At 43.4% G+C, this 24,537-nt stretch overlaps 3 protein-coding genes across 3 annotated transcripts in view; 2 read left to right on the top strand and 1 right to left on the bottom strand.

Moving 5' to 3' along the window:
• ghra (growth hormone receptor a) overlaps nucleotides 1-2,152 on the top strand; it is a 39,994-nt gene extending 37,842 nt beyond the window's left edge. Inside the window, exon 9 of the mRNA XM_053504165.1 lies at nucleotides 673-2,152. Coding sequence (XP_053360140.1) covers nucleotides 673-1,506 — 834 coding nt within the window. The 3' untranslated portion in view covers nucleotides 1,507-2,152. The remainder of the gene's footprint in view (nucleotides 1-672) is intronic.
• Nucleotides 2,153-8,980: 6,828 nt separating this feature from the next.
• Nucleotides 8,981-13,614, bottom strand: selenop (selenoprotein P). The gene is made up of 5 exons (XM_053504166.1): nucleotides 13,488-13,614; nucleotides 12,500-12,730; nucleotides 11,952-12,164; nucleotides 11,728-11,845; nucleotides 8,981-11,079 (listed from the first exon to the last, which is right to left on the bottom strand). The coding sequence occupies exons 2-5, from the start codon at nucleotides 12,700-12,702 to the stop codon at nucleotides 10,414-10,416; spliced, it is 1,200 nt and encodes a 399-aa protein (XP_053360141.1). The 5' UTR covers nucleotides 12,703-12,730; nucleotides 13,488-13,614; the 3' UTR covers nucleotides 8,981-10,413.
• A 4,823-nt stretch (nucleotides 13,615-18,437) lies between these two features.
• Nucleotides 18,438-24,436, top strand: znf131 (zinc finger protein 131). The gene is made up of 7 exons (XM_053504164.1): nucleotides 18,438-18,564; nucleotides 20,257-20,398; nucleotides 20,503-20,604; nucleotides 20,709-20,853; nucleotides 20,985-21,655; nucleotides 21,785-21,915; nucleotides 23,639-24,436. Exons 2-7 carry the CDS (start codon nucleotides 20,272-20,274, stop codon nucleotides 24,269-24,271), a joined length of 1,809 nt encoding a protein of 602 aa, XP_053360139.1. The 5' UTR covers nucleotides 18,438-18,564; nucleotides 20,257-20,271; the 3' UTR covers nucleotides 24,272-24,436.
• Nucleotides 24,437-24,537: the final 101 nt, after the last annotated feature.

Genomic DNA, 24,537 nt, shown 5'->3' with positions numbered 1-24,537 from the left:
GTCGGGTGTAGCCGATCACTGCGTCTCTGTTCCGGTCCGTCCCTGTCCTCTTCATCAGACCAGTGTTTCCTGGGTTTCTTTCTAACAGTCTGTCTGTGTATAAGTGCGGAGTACGTTGTGGTCAGATAGATTAGACTGTCTAGATGGACTGTCTCACACCACAAGCACTTCAATGTACAGAGCAGATAAAGTTGATTTTACAACAGATAACAGTGCAGCTAGCTTAGCAAAAAGCTAACTAGCTAAAATCCTGGTAAAGGTTTAATACTCTCAGGACACTGACGCAGCGATACTCTCTGAACCTTACTGTAAGTGTTATCACATTACTCTCAGAGCATCAGCGCAGCTTTACTAGATAGGAGTTTATAATATCGTCCAACAATACCGTCAGGATCATCAGTAATATTGTCGTTTATATCTTTATTAATATCATTATTAATTTAGTTAATATCATCATCGATATCGTCAGTGTCTCATTAATATTGTCAGTAATGTCATTAGTAATATCACTCTGCAGTTCCTCTGTCTCTGTCTCCTGCTTGTAAGGAGGAAGATGTTTAACCTCGAACCCCGAGCCACACTGTGAATGATATGTTACATGATATGTAAATGTTTTTGTAGTAATGTGTTTTAATGATTGAGATTATAATCTGACCTTCCTGGTGTTTGCAGAAAGGGAAGCTGGACGAGTTGAACTCTCTGCTCAGCAGTCAGAACATGTACAAACCCCACTCGTATCCTGACGACTCCTGGGTCGAGTTCATCCAGATCGATTTAGAAGAAGTGGCCGAGAAGAACGAGAGCTCGGACAAGCAGCGCCTGCTCGGCCCCTCCCGACACGGCTCCGTCCGGTGCCCGGACTCCGCCCACAAAGGGGACGACGATTCCGGTCTCGAGATGGAACCTGAGAGGGAAGAGCGCCACCCTCTGGTCAGCAGGAGCGACTCGACACTGACTCCGGAGTCACAAATCGAGATTGAAAAACAATTGGAAAGAAACGATGGGAACAACTGGATGAACATGGACTTTTACGCACAGGTGAGTGACGTCACGCCAGCAGGGGGCGTCGTCCTCGCACCTGAGCAACAGAACAACACGCTAAGCAAGAAAAAAGAAGAAGAAAAGGAGGAGGACAGGAAAAAGAAGAAGCTCGATATTCAGCTCATGGTGATCGATTCTAACGGTGGATATTCGTCCGAGAATGTCGCCCGCCATCTCGTTCCCGACTCGCCGGCCAATCAGGATCCGGATCAGCCGTATCACATCCTCAGCCCTGATGTCGAGGAGGAGAAGCAGGTGTCCTCCTATATCTCTGAGCCCCCCCCGCCCTTTACTCCTCTCCCAGACTACACAGTCGTGCAGGAAGTGGACGAGCAGCACAGTCTCCTCCTCAATCCTAATTCCGCACCCCAGCCCCCGCCTGGCCCTCAGAATCCCACCAAGTCTCCCCCAAACATGCCTGTTGGGTATCTCACACCAGAGCTGCTGGAGAACTTCACCCCATGAGTGTGTGAGTGTGTGTGTACAAGCCTGCTCTCTGACTGCTCCAAAGTCGCTACATCATGGCTGCTGTAGTCTGAACGTCGGCCATATTTGTGACGGAGTCTGTGGTGTATATGGCCATGCTGTGGGGAAAAATAACCAATGAGCCATGTGTGTGTGTGTGTGTGTGTATGTGTGTGTGTTGGTGACATTTAAACAGTTTAGCACATATATGCATGTTCAATGCAACACAGAGATTTTACCTCCTGATGAGACCTGTGCCAATAATCATACATCACTTAATCCCAATACAAACCATTACAAACCATTACAATCCCATTACAAACCCATTACAAACCATTACAATCCCATTACAAACCATAACAAACCCATTACAAACCCATTACAAACCATTACAATCCCATAACAAACCATTACAAACCCATTACAAACCATTACAAACCCATTACAAACCTATTACAAACCATTACAATCCCATTACAAACCATTACAAACCCATTACAAACCATTACAAACCATTACAATCTCGTTACAAACCATTACATACCATTACAATCCCATTACAAACCATTACAATCCCATTACAATCCCATTACAAACCATTACAATCCCACTACAAACCATTCCAAACCATTACAATCCCATTACAATCCCATTACAATCCTATTACATCCTATTACAAACCATTACAAACCATTACAATCCCACTACAAACCATAACAATCCCATTACAATCCCATTACAATCCTATTACATCATATTACAAACCATTACAAACCATTACAATCCCATTACAAACCAAAACAATCCTATTACAAACCATTACAAACCATTACAATCCCATTACAAACCAAAACAATCCCATTACAAACCCATTACAAACCATTACAATCCCATTACAATCCCATTACAAACCATTACAATCCCATTACAAACCATTACAATCCCATTACAATCCCATTACAATCCCATTACAAACCATTACAATCCCATTACAAACCATTACAATTCCATTACAAACCATTACAATCCCATTACAATCCCATTACAATCCCATTACAAACCATTACAATCCCATTACAATCCCATTACAATCCTATTACATCATATATACACATTTAGTGTACATTAACACAAGTGAAGCAGTGAGACTGTGACACTCCGGTTCCTCTAGCACTGGCAGGTTCCTCTGTACCCAGGCGTGTCCCTCAGGCGGCGCTCTGGGATTCCCCTTTAGTGTGTTTATTACTCTGCAACATGAGTAAAGGTACCGAACCGTACTGTGCTAGTTCCTGGTGCGTGTGCTGTAGATGTAGTGTGTGTGATTGGGAGACGGGAAAGGAAAACTAAAGTTAAGATAAACACAAACTAGGGATTACTGGGATTAGCATTAGCATTAGCGTAAGTATGGGGGGGGGTCAATCAGCCATGCAAATATGTTTATGTTTAAATATGATTATTTAAAACATCTCTCTGCTCGCGCTTGAACAGGTTTTCTTTTTGTCCGTCAGTGGGCGGGTCACAGCTCTCACCTTGAATGTGATTGGCTGTAGTGATGAAGCCTTTCTGTTTCATGATTAGACATCGTTGTTGTTTTGTCTCACTTTTTCTCCCTGCAGCTTCTCCTGAACAGTTGAGTGGACAGGAAGCGTACAGTTCGGTACCTTTATGTCTGATTGCACGTTTAGTCATGTGATCGGTTCTTTAGGAAGTTTTGGTTTCCAGCAGAACCACAGAACGACACGTCCCTCAGTGGGAGACGTCCTGAGACAACATGGTCCCATAACTCTGGGAGAAGCTGGTCACGTGGTAGTGGATGAGATGCACTTTAATGAAGAGGGTGTTCATTGTTACTTTACTCGTTTTGTAGAACATGATCTTGGCACAAGTCTAATCCTGATAAGCTAAATGTGAACCATACACACATCATCATCATCATCATCATCACCATTAACTCTGATGTCTGTGGAGCACAGAACCAATGGCAAGAGAGATGGACTGTATCCATGGCAACACCGCTAGTTTATTTACAGCGATACCGCACAAACTTTATTCCCGCCCCGGACAACGGACAGCACAAACATGTCTGAGTGTGTGTGAGTGTGTGTGTGTGTGTGAAGGGGCATTCTACCTGGATTATCAAGGTCAAGAAAACCCTATGATGGCCAACGCCTCTCGTCTTAATGAACAGAAGTGAAGTGTTTTTTTCTTTTACTCGCCTTACGGCTTTAACGCCCATGTAGCAGCGTCTAAACTCAGAAGCTCGGCCTTAACGTCAGGACTCAGAACTTTTATAATGTTTAAGACACGACATGATTTCAGGAATGAAAATGGAACATTGTGAGTGTGTGTAGGTTTTACTTTATTGTAGTGATGATTTAAGAAACGAGCTCATGTCATTTCCACCAAGGAGTGTGTGTGTGTGTGTGTGCGTGTAAAAGTTTGACAAATGTACAAATTATTTTGTGGCTGTTGCTAATCCTGGTTTTTATCCTGAGAGCAGCATGATATCATCACTCGCAAATCCAAGTTAGCGTGATACGCGAACGTAATGTTAGCACATGTCTGGCTGTATTTGGTGCTTGAGCTGTGAGTCTGGAGTTGTGTTGTACCTGTAACACACTACAATCAAACAAACACCAAAGAGCAGGTAACACGTGACGCTGTAGAGAGAGCAACACTCGTCATGTCCAGTTAAACACTGCGGTCGTGTCCAGTTAAACACCGCGGTCGTGTCCAGTTAAACACCGCGAGCATGTGAGGATCACCGTCTCATAAATTCAGCTTCATGCACGACTGCTCTCGTACGGTAAACACCGCGCCACGCTGCCTTGAAACAGAAAACACTAATTAGCTAAACTCATTCTCTGACCAATCAGTGACTCTCAATACCATGAGCTCCGCCGCCCCCTGTCACATGACCCTGGAGCAGCGGGTGAATGTAGACCCAAATCCTGAATGGGTTCCTGTGCTGGAAACGGTTTCATTTTTCTGAAATCCAACCTGATCTTTATTTTATTTTTTTGTTTTTTTATTTGCTGCTTTCCTTTGTATTCATACATTTTGATTTTTGTTTTTCTCAGAAATAAGCTAATTTACAGGTTAAATCGCTCATGAAACAGTCTGATGATTCAATCCAGATTGGAGGCCACGCCCCTGATGTGCAGGACGAGTCCCCAGTATTGCGTAAACCCTCTGGAGAACCTCTCGGACGTCCTGAGCGCTTGAACCCCGCAGCTGTACGCCTTTATATGCAGTATTACACAGGATTTACACTAACACGTGTACAGAGGACAAAATATTCAGATATTATAAATGTTTTTAAATCCAGTGCACACTTTCAGCATGTACATGTAGGCTGTGTGTATCTCCTGGTTTCAGCACACACTCGTTTACGTTTAAGTGAACGAGGAGTGAGGTGTTTTACCCAGAAGCCTCTGCTCCGTCTCTGAAGCTGTGAAAGTAATTCTACATTTAAGACTTCAGTCTTAAAATATCTGAGCTAATGCATCGTTGCCTGTCTTAGCATGCTAGCGAGTTAGCAGACCCGTCCGTGGTCACTAGGGGGAGTTAACGAGCGTGGACTGAACACAGGAGCGGACCCCGAGCGGGTGGTGTGTGTGTGTGTGTGTGTGTGTGTGTGTGTGTTTGGGAGTGAAAGTGCACATACAGGAGGCTATGTGAAGCGGATGAAGATGAAGCTAAGCGTCATGTGTGTATAAACTGTTGCCTTATTGAGGACAGTGCTGCTGCTGCTGCTGCTCATCGTCTTAATCCAGCACCGAACCCGAGTTTACAACACGCATGCGTGAGGGACCGACACGCTGACCCGTGTACCCGAGCAGGGGAAACACAGAGGGCGGGGGAAACGTCCCGTCGGTAGGAGCCGGGGCTGACTCCGCCCCCCGCCGGAGAAGGCGTGTGAACGGGAACGGTGCGTCTCGAGCGTTTGTGCTACGCTTACACTGAATGCTGTACTGTTATTAAGCTCAGTCTGTGCTGCTGCTTCACGTCTTCTGTTTACCTTCAGGTGAAGTTATAACTCGTGTATTAGACAGGTTGGAGAGTGTGTGAGGGTGTGTGAGAGTGTACAAGTGGTAGAACGTATGAGTGTGTATGAGGGACTTTAAATGTTTATTGGCGTTTATTACACACGGTTTACTCTCTGTCTCTCTCTCTCTCTCTCTCTCCTGTTATGAGTGTTTTTGGAGGAAGTGTTCAGACGTCACGCCTCCAGAGGAAGCTGTAAAATTACACATTTTATTTTTCTTCAGCTCAATAAAAGTGCATTTGCTTTACAGGTTTATTCTCCTTGTGTTCATTAGTAACTTAGAGTGTGTAAGTGGTGATGGAGTGTGTGATGCTGTGAGTGAGTGACGGTGTGAGTGAGTGACGGTGTGAGTGTGTGACGGTGTGAGTGTGTGACGGTGTGAGTGTGTGACGGTGTGAGTGAGTGACGGTGTGAGTGTGTGACGGTGTGAGTGAGTGACGGTGTGAGTGTGTGACGGTGTGAGTGAGTGACGGTGTGAGTGTGTGACGGTGTGAGTGTGTGACGGTGTGAGTGAGTGACGGTGTGAGTGTGTGACGGTGTGAGTGAGTGACGGTGTGAGTGTGTGACGGTGTGAGTGTGTGACGGTGTGAGTGTGTGATGGTGTGACGGTGTGAGTGTGTGACGGTGTGAGTGTGTGACGGTGTGAGTGTGTGACGGTGTGACGGTGTGAGTGTGTGACGGTGTGAGTGTGTGATGGTGTGAGTGTGTGATGGTGTGACGGTGTGAGTGTGTGAGTGTGTGATGGTGTGACGGTGTGAGTGTGTGACGGTGTGAGTGTGTGACGGTGTGAGTGTGTGACGGTGTGAGTGACGGTGTGAGTGTGTGACGTGTGAGTGAGTGACGGTGTGAGTGTGTGACGGTGTGAGTGAGTGACGGTGTGAGTGTGTGACGGTGTGAGTGTGTGACGGTGTGAGTGTGACGGTGTGATGGTGTGACGGTGTGAGTGTGTGAGTGTGTGATGGTGTGACGGTGTGAGTGTGTGACGGTGTGAGTGTGTGACGGTGTGAGTGTGTGACGGTGTGAGTGTGTGACGTGTGAGTGAGTGACGGTGTGAGTGTGTGACGGTGTGAGTGAGTGACGGTGTGAGTGTGTGACGGTGTGAGTGTGTGACGGTGTGAGTGTGTGACGTGTGAGTGAGTGACGGTGTGAGTGTGTGACGGTGTGAGTGAGTGACGGTGTGAGTGTGTGACGGTGTGAGTGTGACGGTGTGAGTGAGTGACGGTGTGAGTGTGTGACGGTGTGAGTGTGTGACGGTGTGAGTGAGTGACGGTGTGAGTGTGTGACGGTGTGAGTGAGTGACGGTGTGAGTGTGTGACAGTGTGAGTGAGTGACGGTGTGAGTGAGTGACGGTGTGAGTGTGTGACGGTGTGAGTGAGTGACGGTGTGAGTGTGTGATGGTGTGTGATAGACAGTTTATCGCTGTTTTAAATGATTTATTTATAGACATGACTGCAGTAATGGAGGTGTAGAGCGTCTCACCACAGTCTCACCACAGTCTCGATCTCATCACCTCATTAATCACTGATCCAGCGGACCTTCAACTTGAACCTGACCTTGTCGTGGTCACACACACCCCATCTCCTGACTATGCTAAGAATTCAACACACCTGAGGTGTGTGTGTGTGTGTGTGCGCGCGCGCCTGTGTGTATGTTTTATTTTTGTGGTACAGGCCAAGGTTCAGTCCTCCTTGACTAACAAGCATACGCTGCTCTGCTCCATTAGCACAAGCGTGAAGTGTGTGAGACGCTAGTGCTGCCGTGTTACACAGAGCCGTGCTGAGAGCAGGAGGTGCATTATGGGAGGTAAGGTCAACACACACGCGGCACTAATGCTCGGAGCGATGGGAAAAATACACGGTGAGGGCTTCAGGAGGCTGAGGCACACACACTGAAAGCAGATCGGCTAATTAAGTAGCCTAGATGCACTTAGCAACCCTGCGTGGGTCTGATTGAATCGGATGAAGCCGCTCTCACATGCTGCCTCTCAGGACATTGCAGGTAATTACCCATCAGCCTCTGCAGCGCCGAATCTAGTCTTCAGGCCAGTTAGGCGCGTAAAGCCACCCACATGGTGCTTTATTGCTTCAGCATGCTCGTTGACCTTTTCCTCCAACCAAGGGATGTTTGCTCAGGAAACAAACGAGGCAGAGAGAACAAATCCTAATCACATGCTGGGGGTGTGAGAGACACTAATGGGGGAGAGGGCGCGGATCCTGATCATACTGGGGGGGGCGCGAGAGAGAGGCACTAATGAGGGACAGGGCGCGGATCCTGATCATGGGGGGGGGGGGTAGTGCGGAGGTGGAGGGGGGGGGTCGCGACCTGTCAGGCATTGATGATATATCAGAGTGATTAGGTTTTTTTCATACTGAACACTGAAGCCCTGTAGCTAAAGCCCAGTGACGCTAAAGCGCTACGGCTACTCGCGTGAGGTTGTGCTGAAAAGTGAGTGTCATTTGACCAGATCGGTGTAAAACCTACAAACTATCATTTATTTCAGCTTTTAGGCTCCTGAGTGGTTTTGACTCTATATGTATTTTAACGTGAGTGTATAAAATCTTGATAAAGTGATAATCTGACAGAAGGTTGATGTCAGGCTGAAGACTTTGATTTGCTCTTTAGCAAAATTAGCATTAAAGCTCTCAGCTTCTCTGCTCTCCTCATTACTGTGCTGACAGGAAGATTGTGGACATTTAAATGTTAAGTTTTTGTGAAAATGTATTTGTTAAATATTTTCATCATGTGCTTGATATCAAACTATATACATTTTGGAAACAATAAAATAATAATAATGAATAAATGTTGTGGCAGTTTCAGAGAGCAGACAGAGGAGCAGCAGTGTCACAGCTCTGAGTTTCTCCTCAGCTGTAAAACACATTCCCTCTCGGGTGAGACCAAGGGGCGGAGCCCAACGGGGCAAGCGCCAACCAATCACAGGCGGAGGATAAGGAGGGAGGAGTCGAGAACGGGCGGGCGCTCAGACCCGGAGGCGCGTTGTGCAGGCGCGCGGGTGGTGGTGGGGCAGGGGAGTCTGCAGACCCCAGCCAATCACAGCTCGGGATCTGAGTTTGGCTGATAAATATTCATGAACTCGCCCGAGCTTGGAGCAGGCTGTGAGGGTTGGGGTTGAAATAGCGCCAAAAGGAAAGGGGGCGTGGCTACGGTAAAGCAACGTTATAGTACGTGCGCGCACTCTGTCGGTTAATCCTGGAATAACGATAGATAAAAACAATTACATTATTATTATTATAAATGTTGTTGTTAGATTGATAAATAGACTCATGGTTTGGAAACTCCATAATCTTTGTAAACAATGTGTGAGTGAAACTATAATAATAATTAAAATAATAATAATAATAATATATATTATATAAATCTGTTCAAATTAACACTGGATTATTCTGTAAATGAAAGACAACATGCAGATTAAGGAAAATATGGTTTATTAGTGAAGTTTAATGCAATTTAACTACAATTGTAGTTTTCCTTTAAGTGAGAACACACACACACACACACACACACACCTATTCCTCCATCATAATCAGTCTGAGTGTGAACATTTCTCATACAGTACATCAGATCTTCTGGTTCCATGAACTTTCCCAGAAAACCTTCATTCAGTATTCGGAGTGTCGCACACATCCCTCTAACTGTGTGTGTGTGTGTGTGTGTGTGTCCATATGTGTTGCTGATACTACAGATATTTTCATTAAGCGTATGTTTCTGTATTACGTTAATTAGCACTAAGGAAACCTTCTACCTTTTCCGTCCCTTTGCTAATTGCCAGCATCTAGCTAGTTTAGACATTTAAATGTCATTTTATACTAAATTTTCACGCTTGTGTTTTGCCACCAAATATTTTTTTCAATAAAGAACTGTTGATTCTAGCTCCTTTCGACTCCCCCTAGTGGTAGATGTCCCGTCTGTGGTCTTTTCCTCCAGTTCTTTCTTGCATGCTAACAGAGACGGGGGGGTGGGTGAAGGGGTTAGCATGATGCTAATACTGATTCCTAAATCTACTATTACATATAAAGTTTGTCATGTTGTGCGACGTTTCTCGTTCTCTCTGGTTGGCTGAGGATCAGACAGGCGCCACTACGGCATAGTTTCTGCGCCTGGCATCATTAATGCCACGGAGAGATAAGCAAATTAAGAACCACGCCAACATGGTCGCTCAGATTGCTGCCAGCATGAACCACCACCCTGTTTAAAGAGTATAGAAGTTTCCTTATTTATTGGCTTTTTCATGTGTGTGATGTCACACATCCGCTAGCTAAAGTCTTAGCATGTTGTATAATACCTTGCGGTATAAACATTGACACTTAGCTTTTTGCTAGTTGTTATTTGCTGTTAATTACCAGCTTCTCAAGCATTAGCCTGTTTTTTTTTGTGGAAGATTAAACTTTAATAATTGATGAAGATGAAGAGTGGAGCCCAATTAGCACGAGGATGGTGGTTCATTCCTGGGGCAAACTGAGGCGTCAATACTTGTTGGTGATTTCCTGTCAGGGTGCAGGTGATACCTTGATACACTGGCAACCTTTTCATGTTAGCTTAAGTTGCTTTTTTCTTTCGCTAATGACCCAAACTGTGGGACAGTTGAGAGTTAATTAGCTACAATCTGCTATTAATCTGCTAGTTTCTACATAGTTCAATTATCTTGTAAGCTAACTGATGTATTAAACTATATCCTTATACCAAACAACAGCAACAGTCTATTAACACTGATATATTGGATGTAATTTTGCTCTCTGATTGGTCAGATTTGTCCCAAAGGGGGCGCTGCTGATCTTATGCTCCTAAAGTTGCCAGTGTGTCATTGGACAAGTTCTTGTCCCTGTTTATATCACCTGTCATTCTCATTGGCTTATCCCTGCAGGTCAGGCTCAGATAGGCTGAGTTGACTGTCAGTCACCCATATGGGCGGGACGTCACTGTCAGGTTTCCCTGATGTCGTTTGTGTCCACTGTGGGCCCCTGTCAGAGACAGGGAGCAGCCAGTGGCTCATCACAGCGTCAGATTGGCCTCTCGTTAATGTTTTGGCCAATCAGACGCCGTCAGTGTCAGCATCAGCTGGAGGGGTCGGAGAGCTCCCCCTGCTGACACATAAATGGGAATTTACACCTGGAAACTCAGGGACGCTGCATCACCTGCTGGTTCCCTACAGCATCAGCTAAATGCTTTAGGTCTAGCTGTCCAATACCAACCTGTCCCAAATCTACCTGCCCCATATGGACCTGTCCCAAATCAAACTGCCTCCTCTGAACCTGGCCCTGATCTAAATAGCCTCTTTGGACCTGGCCCTCTTGGCCATGCTGGTAAACTGAGCCACCAAGATTATCTCTCTCTACACCATCATGGGGATGATGGTGATGATGATGGTGATGATGATGACCACCATGGTGATGACCTCCATGATGGCCATGGTGATGATGATGATGATGTTGTTGATCTTCTGTTTTTGGTGTTTCCTCCTCCTTTTTCTCCTCTGTGGTTCTGTTACATGCCTCAAGGTGATCAGCACTCTGTGATTCAAGCACACTGAGTTAGTAAACCAAACTACAAACAGTACAGATGGGTGTGTCTTTAAATATGACTAATGTCTTAAAATGGGACAGGTGGGCGTGTTTTAAAATGGGGACAGATAGGTATTTCTTTAAATAAGACGGGTGTGTGTCTTTCAACGGCACAGATATGTCTTAAAATGTGACGATGGGTGTCTCTTTAAATGGGATGGGTGGGCGTGTCTAATAATTGGACTGGTGGGTCTGTCTTTCAATGGGACAGGTGGGTGTGTTTTAAAATGTTGGCAGGTGTGCACGTCTTTAAGTCCAAACATAAGCTCAGATGCTTCTAAATAGTTTTCTGACTTAGATAGTCAGGCTAGCACATAGTAGCCAACCAGCTAATATTAGCAGATAAGATGTTAATTAATGTTAATTAGCCAATTCAATAAATACATGCAGTTATACAAATGCCAATGGCTTACTTTTACCACCTTGAAGATTTCCATACATTGTCTTTAAAAAACACACCCACTTACAGCTGCCCTCATTTCCATAATGAACTCAAAGACACACCCACATCCCATATTTAGAGCCATGCTCACATTCCCGTCTACAGACCCTAAGCCTAACCCGAAGTGTGTGTAGATGAGGGTGGTGATGGTTTACCTCCAGCACACAGTCTCCACACATGCCGGTGCAGTAGGTGTTTCTGATGGCCTCCTCCACATGCGGCTGGCTCAGGATCGTATACGGCAGAGACAGGTGATGTGTCAGACGTCCACACCTAAAAACAGTCCAGTTGGGATTTAGTTAAAGATGTGCAGTTTATTATTCTACAAGCTTAGTAAGCATAACCTCAGGCTTCATAAGGTGGACATAAGATGAAGAACCTGTCATAGATCTGGAAGTCGTCCTTCTCAGCGTTGGCGATGCTCCACACGTCAGGATCCTCTGGGTTCTGTTTGTACAGAGCGATGTTACTCGAGAGCCTGGTCTCCATTAGACCATGAAGACGGCGAGAGGTTTCATCCTGGCTGTTCACCACCATGTACACAATGTTTACCAAGCCTGCATTCTCCAGCTTCTGGCGCAGCTCGTCCAGTCTACAGGGAAATTAGCAGGAGTAAACATCAGACCGTGCCAAGAACATGTTTCACAACCTGACCTCTGAGCTGAGGACACGGGGCACGTTTATTTATTATAGCACTGATAATTAAATTCAATTTAATTTTATTTGTAAAGAACTTTTAACAATTGTCATTCTCACAAAGCAGCTTAAAAAACACATTTATAATAATTATTTAAGTTTGTATGGAATGTGAAAGTGTATAAATCAAAATGATGGAGAGAGATGATATAAGATGATGTAAAATAACGTGTGGAGATTTCATAAACCAGTGTGTGTGTGTGTGTGTGTGTGTGTGTGAGAGAGAGAAACCTGGTCGCCTGCGACAGACAGAACAATCAGCTGGCCTGTAGGTAGGCCACCACGGTCACTCGGCCCCGGCTGTCCCTCAGCGGCTCCACGTCGCCGATCTTCCACACGGCCGCGGGTTTACATCTCGTCCCATCCGTCTCACTCTCACCCCTGCAGCCCACCAGCAGGCCGGCCAGCAGGGTGAGACAGAGAGACCTCCACATCTCTCCTCTTTACCAACACACACTCAGTCTACAACACACACACACACATTGAATTAGTAAAGTCTTATCTGGATACTGCAGATTTACTGTAGGTCTATTGTTAGAGTTTGGGCCTATCGGTGTGGGCGGGGCTTTGGTCTAACGCATCAGGAGTGTAAAAAACAGCGAACATGAAGACACTAGTCTGAAATATGTTATGGAGGACGAGTCACGTCCCCGTACGCCACTGACACACAAGGAGGCGGAGTCAGGTAGAACCCTGCTAACACATGAGGCGGAGTTTCATTTATTTATTTAATGTATTGATGTATTTATTATAGACTTGAGGAGGATGGTGACAGTGTTTGCACTCATGAGCGCCTCAGGGAAGAGGAACAACATGACATGAAAAGATTTGTGTTTTTTTTGTCCCACCCACATTTCTAAAGTGGTGTAATAAACAAATTAATTAATTAATTAATTAAAAAAAGCTTAGCACTTTAGTGTTCTAAAAAAGTGCAGAGTAGAGAAGAGCAGGACAAAAGACACAAGTTATCAAGGTAATTTTTTCCAATATTAATCTATTATTGTTATTATTATTATTACTGTTGTTGTTGTTCATCTAGGCATTTGACAGACGCTTCCAGATGACTAAATGTAAATATAAATGTAAATTTAACGCTAATCCTGGATTAACACCAAAACACTGCTTATGTTAAGCTTTAAACCCATACACACTTTTTATTTAATTATAAATATTAAACATTAAACATTAAGATTAAAGTAAGAGAACAATGATAGCTTACGTGTCGTGTTTTTCCCCTCGAGTCTTCAGGCGGTGCAGATTTGTTCTCCAGTTGTCTGAGATCAATAAACACACACCTCGTCCCCGTCCTATTTATACCCCACTTGTTTTTCAGAACTAGGACAAAGTTCTGCCCAAGCTCCGCCCACTTTCCCTCCCATGACCGACTGAGGATCAGATAAACACCCTTTTAGATGAGATTCAGGAATTTCAACTGTGTGACTCCAAACATCCTCCCTGCCTGCGGTTAAACAGTTATACAGATTATTGTTTTGATCCGGTTTATCATTAATTTGTGCAACAAGTTGATTTAAAACTTTCAGGATTTATTTTAGTCCAACTTTCCTCATAACTGCTGGGTGTTACTTCACCACTGTAGATATGACTGAGCTCCAACATAAAAGTAAAACACATAAAAGCAACTGATTTTTATCTCTTACTGTCTCTTTAGTGCTGTAGACCTCATTATTGTTGTGCTCTTGCACACACACACATAAACACACACACACACAAACACACACACATATGGATAAAGGTTGGACACACATATGGATAAACCTTCTTGCTGTGAGACGTTGATGTGTTCTGTAATAACCCCGAACCGTTAATCTCGTCCTGCCTGTTTTCTTGCATGTTTCTGCTCCGCTGCACTTTCTAGTGCCGAGTCAGCACTTTTCCAGCTGTGCAGAGACTTTTTGCATCCTGTCCCGAGTGTGGACGCAGAGGTTAACCTTACGGGGGGGTAGGGGGCTGGTGCATGATCACCAAAACACAGAACCAACCCCACGCATGCATATAACATAACACTCTAACACTCATAGGGTTCTACTTCGGCAGAACTTAAAAGAAAAAACCCAAAGAATTAAGGTTTTCACTTTAGGTAATTTGGTACTAAAAATCTCAAAAATCACAACGATCCACTCTATCCACTGCTCCTGAACTGAACTGAACCCAGTCCTCCATAACAGTTTGATTTTATTTAATGGTTCTATAAAGAACTCTATAAGGTCTATAATCATTAATAGAACAGTATATAAAACTGAAGACATGTGTACAGTAGTGAAAGTGCAGCTTGCCTTCACACTGACTTGTGTTTTTGAGCACTTTCATGCTCTGACTTGTCTGTAATTTGGTTGTACTTAGACTTTGGAGTATGTGATGATGTTCTGTTTTAGCATAACTGTTAACAGCACTTTATTAAAGCCATGTAACAAAGAGCTCTCTGTCAACTTATCTTACTTAATCCACATTATATTTGTCTGTTTATAATGGTATAATAATCACCACACTGTAGACTGAAATGTCTAGCTGGTGTTCGTACTACTCAAGTCTAAGCACTAGCTTAGCAAAAGTCAAATCACGTTATTCATTTAGGCAAATTTAATCTAGCTATGGGCAATTTAAATTTTTTGTAAAATATAAGTAAAACAGTTTTTGTAAATAAAATTAAACATTTTTTTGTTGTAAAAACCTAGCTAATTATGAAAGCAAATATCTAGTTAACTTGACTAATTAGCTTGTTAACATTTTACAGTTAACACAGTTAAACTAAGTTGAAATAAAAATCTTTGAATGAATAAAGTGCCATAACATAAAATTATGTTAATTTATAAGATATATTATCTTATTATTATTATTATTATTACTATTATCTAGCTTAATAATTTTAGTTATGATAGTTAATTTAAAGATGACACTGTAGCCTAAACAAAGTCATCAGGAGTCTTTAGTAGTTTTTATAAAACCAATCTATCTTTAATTACCTGTATTACATTTTATTAACATAATATAAAGAAATTGTGAATACACTGTTCGTTGGAGCTAAATGTTAGAAGAAGGAAATTCTGACATAAAATACATAGATAGCCAGTGTTGGGGGACGTTACTTTTTAAAGTAACAAAATAAATTACAAAATTACTGTCATTAAAAAGTAATCAGTTACATTACAGCGTTACTTTCTGATAAAAGTAACTAGTTCAATACTTTTCGATTGTAGAAAATGAAAACTTCTTTGTGATTCCTCATGCATGTTGTTTTAGTCACGACCTTTATAATTATTCTACCATCATCACTCAGTGAAGTTTGGCCCATAATCTGTTAACTACTAATACCCCTATCTCACCTACTAATACCCCTCTCTCACCTATTAATACCCCCATCTCACCTACTAATACCCCTATCTCACCTACGCGGTTTCGTGCCATGGCCGTAAGTACAGTTCATCATGATTCACCGCGAGTTTTGGCGCTGTGATTAGGTTTCCATCTTTCCGCGTGTCGGTCCTCGTATAGTCAAACTGCACAGGTGAGATAGGGGTATAACCGCAGGCATAACAGAGGGGGCGGGTTATCTGGGCCGGGGCTTGTAGGACGACTTTCTCACACACACCCACACACACACACACACACACACTAACGGAATCACTGCTGTCTGGCTCACGGATTACATAAATTGAATACCGGATTACATTTTTAAAAATATAACTAAATAACTGAGCACTTAAATGGCGGACCTAACGCGTTAAATTACTCGTTACTTTAAAAAAGTAATCCAAGTACTTTAACGCGTTACACCCAACAGTGTAGATAACCTAGGTGAAAAATAATTAAGTAACTAAGTAACTTGGTAATAATTAGTTATTACTATAAGACTTAACCAGACACTGTAACGTAAACAGTTTGTTGTTATGAGTTGTTAGTAATTTTAACAAAACACACAAATAATAAACCATAATAAACACGATTTAATTGAATTCAATTCCGTTTTATTTATATGGCACTTTAAACAGTGGTCATTTTCAAAAGCGACCGATCACTTCACCGTCAACAAACCTGATTAATCAATCAGAGTGGGGAGGACAGTCACTGTTTTTTCCGAAATATCAACAATATTTGGCATAGCACAAAGATTGACTTCCTTGTTTTTTTTCTTTCTTGTGTTTAATGGTGGTTCACAAACCAGTGGAAACTAATATCATGTTGCCCAGAGGAAGCATGTAGAGAGAAAATAGCAGTGAGCCTAGAGAAGAACCCTGTGGGACTTAAAACTTCACTTTAGCACACATAGAATAGTTACCATTTAAATCTCCAAACTGATAACAATCTGTCAAATATGACCTGAGCCCGGAGAGGGCTGTTCCCTTAACACCTACAACATCATCTAATCTATGAGATATGAGACATGAGATAAGGTGTGTTTGTGTTAGCAACAACCACAGTCTGGTGTTTAATCTCTAACTGTTCTCAAGTTGGAACTGACCATGTGGATCTGATTTAATTAACAAGTCACTCTTTAAGTCATGTGACCTACAAATCAGTGGAAACGGGTGAAGGTTAATGTGTTTATTATATAACTGAAGCTACAGATTAAGAAAGTTCGTCCCTAAATATGAGGTTGTATGCTTACTGTAAACTTCACCTGTTAATAATTCTCTCACCTAAGGCACAATGTCCTGACCCACACACTGTGAGATTCAAATATTCATACAATATCTCCTAATCTGTAATCTACAAACCTTGCCTAGTAACAGTATTTAGTATACAGTTGAGATGTGTTAGTCTACATTTTACTTGGATTGGATTTACTTCCATCCACAAACTGACAATTGCTAGTTAATTAAAATGATCGCTATATTAAGGCTAGATAGCACAGCTGCTGTTCATAAAAATGTTATAAGATAGGACAAGATAAGATAAAATTAATCTAGAAAAACTTTCTTAATCTATTGTGCCAGAGACTGCTCCAAGAGTAAATGGATAAAAAAATATACACAGTGATGTAAATAAATAAAGTAAAATAAATATCCACAATCTAACATAGCACATAGCAAAAGTAATATTGTCCATGATATTGCTAAATAATATTAAAATATTTCAAAAGAGTTCACTGCTATAACTTGTTTACATTAAAATGTTTTGAAGATGTGAAAATAGATTGGAAATTGTTAAAAGCTGCATAAATGTTTGCAATAAAATGTTTTGTATCCGTAAAAACATTTGATATCTTTTAAAGATCTCTGTTAGCTAACTAGAGGTGACCCGCGGCTCCGCCCGCGTGCTCCCATTACATGTGAATGGAGTGTGTGGTCAACTCGCTGCCTGGTGTATGTCACTCTAGAGGTTCTGCAGGCTGATCCGGGGTTTCAGTAGCCCTGAGCTTGGCCTGGTGTATCTTTTTGTAATAACTTAGAGCAAGGAGGGGTTTTTTTTTTGTTTTTTTTTATTTAAATACTGTTAAAAGTTGCTGCATTTAAATTAGAAATAATTCTATGACAGTTATGAAAAAAACAAAACACTTGGTTATTAGAGAAAAAAACCTGTTTTAAAAATTTATAATTTTAATCTAAATATATCTTTTAATGTCTGACGGTTAAAACTGGGAGTTTGTTCCGAATCAGGATTTGATGACCCACACCTCACTCAAAGGTTCAAACAATACATAATGTGTTTTTAGAAATAATAAAGGCCTTTCTTTTTAAACTAAAAGCATGTTTTATCTCAGTTCTCCAGAATGACTGATATAATATTAAAAATTGATATTACACATGATATGTCGTGTTAATACTGTACATAATGTTTAATGTGCTAAGAAGACTTTTTTCACAGAGTTGTAGTACAATAATGCCCTGGTTATGAAATTGGGACTTTAGCCACAGTGAAGATTCCAAATTATTTCAAATGACACGAGAAAAAGAAGATTTTTGATTTGATAGCATTTTTGTTTTTTGGGATAGAATTATAGTAACTTAAACGATTTAAACATAGTTCGCGTGATGTTTAAAATATTAAATTCCACACATTTTGAATGCTTGAATTACATTATTCACATTATAAATCTATTTTTTTTTTATAAACATTTCCTTTCTGACAGAAAAAGTTACTGGCGGGAAAACGTGCCTCTCGCGCGCCCCCTGCCTCGCGCTTGACTAGCGCGGCGCATGGCCTTCTGGGAAGTGGAGTCCTGGGTGGAAACGCGCCCGCCCTCTCTCTCTCTCTGCGGAACACGACGCTGTGAAGCCCGGCGCTGGACCCGATTATTACATTTATTCCATAAGACCTGACATTGTGTGGCTCTCAGGGTGAGTACACACCGGTCACAGCGCCGCGGTCGGTTCCCGCTCCGCGCTGGTGGGAAAGAATTAGCCGGATTTGTGCATTTTAATGCGCGATTTGATGACGTAACAACAGTGAGTCGAATAACAAATGGCGAGTTTGGCTTTAGCCTGCTAGAGGCCGAGCGGTGAGACGTGGATTTAGGAGTCGTTTACCGATATAGATGTGTTTTTAGTCTGGTTTGTGGTTAATAAAGTTTATTGTTGAGGTAATATTCAGGGCTCTGAGGGATTAGAGGTCTTAAAATGTGTAGTTTGGGCATTAAATGATAGCTTCCTGTTCTTCCTGTGCTAGCTAGCTGAGGCTAAATCCCAAATGGATCAGCGCTGTGTGTGTGAGTGCACTAGGTAGGGTGTGAGGTAATGAACTGGTACACCCTCTCTAGTGCACTGTGTCTATAATAAAGGTGGATTTGGGATTCATGGCTCTGTGTGCTCTATAAGGGCCTGATGTAGTGCACTAGGAGTTCATTATGAGATTAAGTTTGAAGGAATAAATTATGTGCACCCTACATCCTGATTATTGACACCCTACAGCATTATATTTATCATCTCTATGTAAATAAAAGAAAGGGTTTGTTTGTACGTTGGTCAGAGCTCGTGTTTTCAGTGGTATCATGATTTCATACACTGGAGGACCAGAAACCAGTCTCAGAAACATTTCCATCCAGACAGATTCTGTCTCAGCATCACACAAAACTGTCTGTGTAGACTTTACTGAATCTCCTGCAGTCCTTAGATCTCTGTCTGAAGTTTAATCTGCACCATCAGTGAATCAAAATGTTGAGTAAAAGTGATGTTATGAACAGTTATGTGTGGGATTTAATAATCTACTGTAAAATAATCTACTAATGCGCTACTGTCTCAATGTAAACAAACACCTGCACCAATAGATATTAATTAGAAAAGATAAAGTGAATATTTTGACTGGGATTAGTTCATATTTTCACTTTGGCTGAAATAACAGCGCTGAAGTGGTATAAGTGAATTTTAACACGCTGGAGTGGTTTTAAGACAAAACTTCATCTTTATCCTTTGATCTACTTTTTCCATTTCTCATCTGTGATTCACTCTCCGATTACCGAACAGGGAGTGTATTTGTCTGAGCACCAAAGAAGGACAACTTAGTGTAAACAAGGCGTAAGATACTCAACCTTACAGAATGGGATTTCTTTGTATTAATAAGTTAGACAGAGAGTTCTGCTGTACAGAGAGACACACAGACATGTACGTGGGCTTCAACCTCTAATAATAATCATCATAATAATAATAATTATCATAATAATAATAATAATAATAATAATCATCATAATAATAATAACACTGATTACATTAAAGATCAGATCAGATTATTATTAGATTTAACATTTTAATAATAATAATAATTTTATTTATATAGCGCCTTTCCAGAGCTCAAGGACACTTTACAATGAATGTAAACAAAAGGAGATAATACGATCAGACACTAAAGTAGAGAAACAATTCAAGTCAAGAAACAGACAAAAAAAAAAAAAATATATATATATATATATATATATATATATATATATATATATATAATCTGGAAATACAAAACAAGACCTAAAGGAGACAGACATGCAGAGGACAGGTGGATTAAATCAAAGGGTTCAGTTTAACGAATCTCTCTCCCTCTCCCAGGATAAACTCTCCGCCATGTCTGACGACGGAGGTGTTGGAGAAAACGAGCACGAGTTCCCGGCTCATTATAAAGTCATGCTGGATAAACTGAATGAACAGAGGCAGCTCGATCAGTTCACAGACATCACGCTGATCGTTGACGGTGAGAACACACTTCTCAGGACAGGACCTCGACCTCCAGCGTTGAGAACAGAACAAAATGTGTTTCATGTATTCGTGTGTGTGTGTGTGTCCTGTGTGCTGCAGGTCATCAGTTTCGAGCCCATAAAGCCGTGCTAGCTGCCTGCAGTCAGTTCTTCCATAAGTTCTTCCAGGACTTCACTCAGGAACCTCTGGTTGAGATTGAGGGTACATCACAAACATGCTCTGATATTTCCATCAAATCATTAGTGAAGCACATTTCTGACTAAACAGACACTCGTGTGTATGTGTGTGTGCGTGCGTGTGTGTAGGAGTGAGTAACAGTGCGTTCCGTCACCTGATGGAGTTCACCTACACGGCGACGCTGGCCCTGAGAGGTCAGGAGGAGGTGATGGACGTGTGGAGAGCAGCTGAGTATCTGCAGATGCAGGAAGCCATCAAAGCTTTAAACAACAGGTTTGAGGCTCATCGCTCCTCAGGTCGTCTCCTGAGGAAGTGTACTTCCTGATCTTTCCTAAATCAGCTTCTACTTTATTATTGCTTGCTCCCTCAAGGTTCAAACCTCAGGTTGTTATTTATTTTCTCAGAGTGAAGGATGAGAGCAGCTCGCCGAAGCCCTCGGAGTCTCAGCCTCTCGCTGATAAAACCAAAGCGAAGAAGAGAAAAATCGCAGAGACGACGAACGTGATCACGGAAAGCCTGCCGTCGGCGGAGTCGGAGCCGGTGGAGATTGAGGTGGAGGTTGAGGACGAAGCCATCGTTCAGGAGTGCGTGATGGAGGAGGAGGTGACTGAGGTGGGCAGGGAAACCGACGACTCTGCTCTCGCGCTGCTCGCCGACATCACCAGCAAATACCAGCAGGGGGCGTCGAACGTGAAGAACGTCAGAGAGGAGGTGGGTGACCTCCAGGAGGAGGCAGTAATGGCCACCAAAACGCTGGAGGGCATCGAGGTGGTGGAGGTGCAGATCTCTGACAACATGTTCCGCTGCGATAAGTGCGATCGGTGCTTTAAGCTCTTCTACCACCTGAAGCAGCACATGAAGACGCACGCGGCGAGCGTGGAGAAACCATACGTGTGTAAGCACTGCGGGAAGACGTACGCCCGGGAGGGGGCGCTCAAACAGCACGTCAGCACGTGTCACTACGACGCCGAGGAGCTGAACAAGAAGCTGAAGAAGAAAGTGCACATGTGTGTGTACTGCAGTAAGGAGTTCGACCACTTCGGACACTTCAAAGAGCACCTACGGAAACACACAGGTACGAGGAGCTCCCGCCTTCCCCTCACAGACCGGACCTCTGGTGTTCCAGTTACAGTGTGCTTCATATCCTGAGCTGCTCTGAGGTGTTTAATCGTGTGTGTGTGTGTGTGTGTGTGTGCGCAAACAGGTGAGAAACCCTTCGAATGTCCAGATTGCCACGAACGCTTCGCCAGGAACAGCACGCTGAAGTGCCACATGTCGGCCTGCCAGAACGGCGCCGGAGCCAAGAAGGGCCGGAAAAAACTCTACGAGTGTCAGGTGAGGTCACGGAGCTCTGTGTTTATTTTATTCACTGACACAAAATAGAGTTTTAGAAGTAAAGTATGACACAGACAATGTGAATTTGTCTATGGAGCGATTTCTGTGTAAGGAAAACCGAATTCTGCCCCCCTGCCCCTGATTATTACCCTACTTTCAAGAACAATGTCTTACTCTGGACCCTAGGCTTTTGTGCTCTTTTTACCTAAGTGCCTCACTAACCCCTAACCCTAACCCCAGTGGTTAAGGCAGTGGACTACTGATCAGAAGATCCCGTGTCCAAAACCCGCCACCACTAAGTGGGGACTGTTGGGCCCTTGAGCGCGGCCCTGAACCCTCATCTGCTCGGATGTGTAATGAAATAAAAATGTAAGTCTATCTGGATGAGGGCGTCTGACAAATACTGTAATGTAAATGTAAATCTTCCCTGACTAGTGTTTCATAATCCGCCTGCTCAAATTTAAAGTACCTGATTAAATACCAAACACCGATCAGCTAGAACACTACATTCACCTGCCTAATGCTGTGTAGCGCCCCCTTGTGCCTGTAAAACAGCTCTGACGCTGGACTCCACTAGCCCTTAGAAGGTGTGTGTGGTAAGCAGCAGATCCTTTAAGTACTGTAAGTGTGTGAGGTGGAGCCTCCATGCATCAGATTCGCTTCTCCAGCACGTCCCACAGACGCCTGGTCGAGATTGAGATTGAGATCGGATTGGAGAATCTGGAGGCGGAGTCAACACCTCAAACTCTTTGTCCTGTTCCTGAACAGTGTGTGTGTCAGGGCGCATTACTTGCTGAATGGGACACTGACATCAGAGAACACCGTCTCCATGAAGGGGTGTAACTCGGACTGTAACAGTGTTCAGGTAGGTGGGACGTGTTGGAGTAACATCCAGATAAAGGGGAGGACCCGATGGTTTCCCAGCAGGACGTCACCCAGACATGTTTCAGTTCGCTCGGTTTCTTCCCATAGTGCATCCTGGTGCCATCCCTTCCCCAGATAAGCCACACACTTGATGTAAAATAAATCATGGTCCATCAGACCAGGCCACCTTCTTCCATTACTCTGTAGTCCAGTTCTGATGCTCACATTTGCCCAATTTTCCTGCTTCCAACACATCAACTTTGAGATCTGACTGTTTACTATCCTTCTAATATATCCCATCCACTGACAGGTGGCGCTCTAGCTGGGTAATCAGTGTTATTTACTTGAATGTAATGAATCATATTTAACCAGATACTGTACCTCTCCACTGCTCTGGAGTTGGGAAAGAAGGTCTTTTGGAGTGGCAAGAACATTTCCTTCATACTGCAGGTTCTGGAGAGTACTCTTTTACCCCAGAAAACCAAAAGTAAAAACTAAAAATGTAATCTAGCAGCACTAATTAATAAGGGTGAATGTCTTGCTCATGGGGCCTCACATTCTCTTGTACTTCCCTTTAGAACCCCGGTTCCTCCGGAACCACATATGCACTGGGTCTAGAAGTTATAGTTAGCACTGGGCACGTGGTCGCATGATGTTCAGAAAGATCATCTGGCTCAAGTATGAAATAATTTAAACATTTGCCACAAACTGAACCTAAAATGCTGAGACAAGCTTGGTGTTGAGTGCAGAAGACCAGACTCTACACCCAGACCTATGAGAGTTTACAGAAGCATAACTCCCTTGATTTTGAGTAGACCCCGTTGAGATGTTAGTGATGTCTGAGTGTTGTGTTCCTCAGGTTTGTGGTGAGGTGTTCAATAGCTGGGATCAGTTCAAAGATCACCTGGTGGTCCACACAGGTGACAAACCCAACCACTGCACGGTGTGTGATCAGTGGTTCACTCACACCCGGGACCTGAAGACTCACCTGCAGCAACAGCACGCCATACACGAAGAGGACGGAGCCATGGCGGAGGAACGAGCGGAGCTGGAGGATGGAGTGATTAAAGAAGAACAGGTGGAGCTGCAGGGGGCGGTGATTGAGGGGCGAGTGCAGCTGCAGGATGGCGTGATCGTGGAGGGACAGATGGAGCTTCGAGACGGAGTGATGGAGGGACAAGTGGTCCTGCAGGACGGAGTAATGGAACAACAAGTGATCCTGCAGGACGGAGTGGTGATGGAGGGACGAGTGGAGCTGCAGGACGGGGTGCTCGAGCAGCCAGTGGTTCTTCAGGGCGGAGTGATGATCGGGGAGCAGTTGGAGCTTCAGGACGGAGTGATGATGGAAGGACAAGTGGAGCTGCAGGACGGGGTGATGGCACAGCCGGTGGTTCTGCAGGACGGAGTGATTGTGGAGAACCAGGTGGAGACGGTGCTGATAGAGGTCGAGGAAGATGGAGTGAAAGAACAGACGCCGAGCGTGGACATGTGAAAGTGGATAAACGCGAGCAAGTGAACTGAGTGATATTTATTTTTGTAAAGCAGCGCGTAGACTCGCGGCTGCACACGCTCCGGAGGTAGAAACACCACTCCTGATCTGTCTCTAGACTATAGTTTCTTTTTTCTATTTTTTTTTTTTAAAGGAGATTCCGGGGGAGGACACCGTGATGCGATCAGCGTCAATAATTATCACCGTAATCCCACTGGAGGTGAAGTCCGCTAGCTATCGCTTTTTCTGAATTTTTTTATTAGGTTCAT

The sequence above is a fragment of the Clarias gariepinus genome, chromosome 9, assembly GCF_024256425.1.
Source record: "Clarias gariepinus isolate MV-2021 ecotype Netherlands chromosome 9, CGAR_prim_01v2, whole genome shotgun sequence".
In the NCBI taxonomy this organism is placed as follows: Eukaryota; Metazoa; Chordata; class Actinopteri; order Siluriformes; family Clariidae; genus Clarias; species Clarias gariepinus.
This window is presented reverse-complemented; position numbering and strand designations above follow the sequence as displayed.

Excerpts from the sequence above, each read along its gene's own strand:
- znf131 (XM_053504164.1), top strand. The coding sequence starts at position 20,272 with ATGTCTGACGACGGAGGTGTTGGAGAAAACGAGCACGAGTTCCCGGCT. Across the intron at positions 20,399-20,502 it reads CATCACGCTGATCGTTGACG|GTCATCAGTTTCGAGCCCAT; the intron begins GTGAGAACACAC and ends TGTGTGCTGCAG. Across the intron at positions 20,605-20,708 it reads ACCTCTGGTTGAGATTGAGG|GAGTGAGTAACAGTGCGTTC; the intron begins GTACATCACAAA and ends GCGTGTGTGTAG.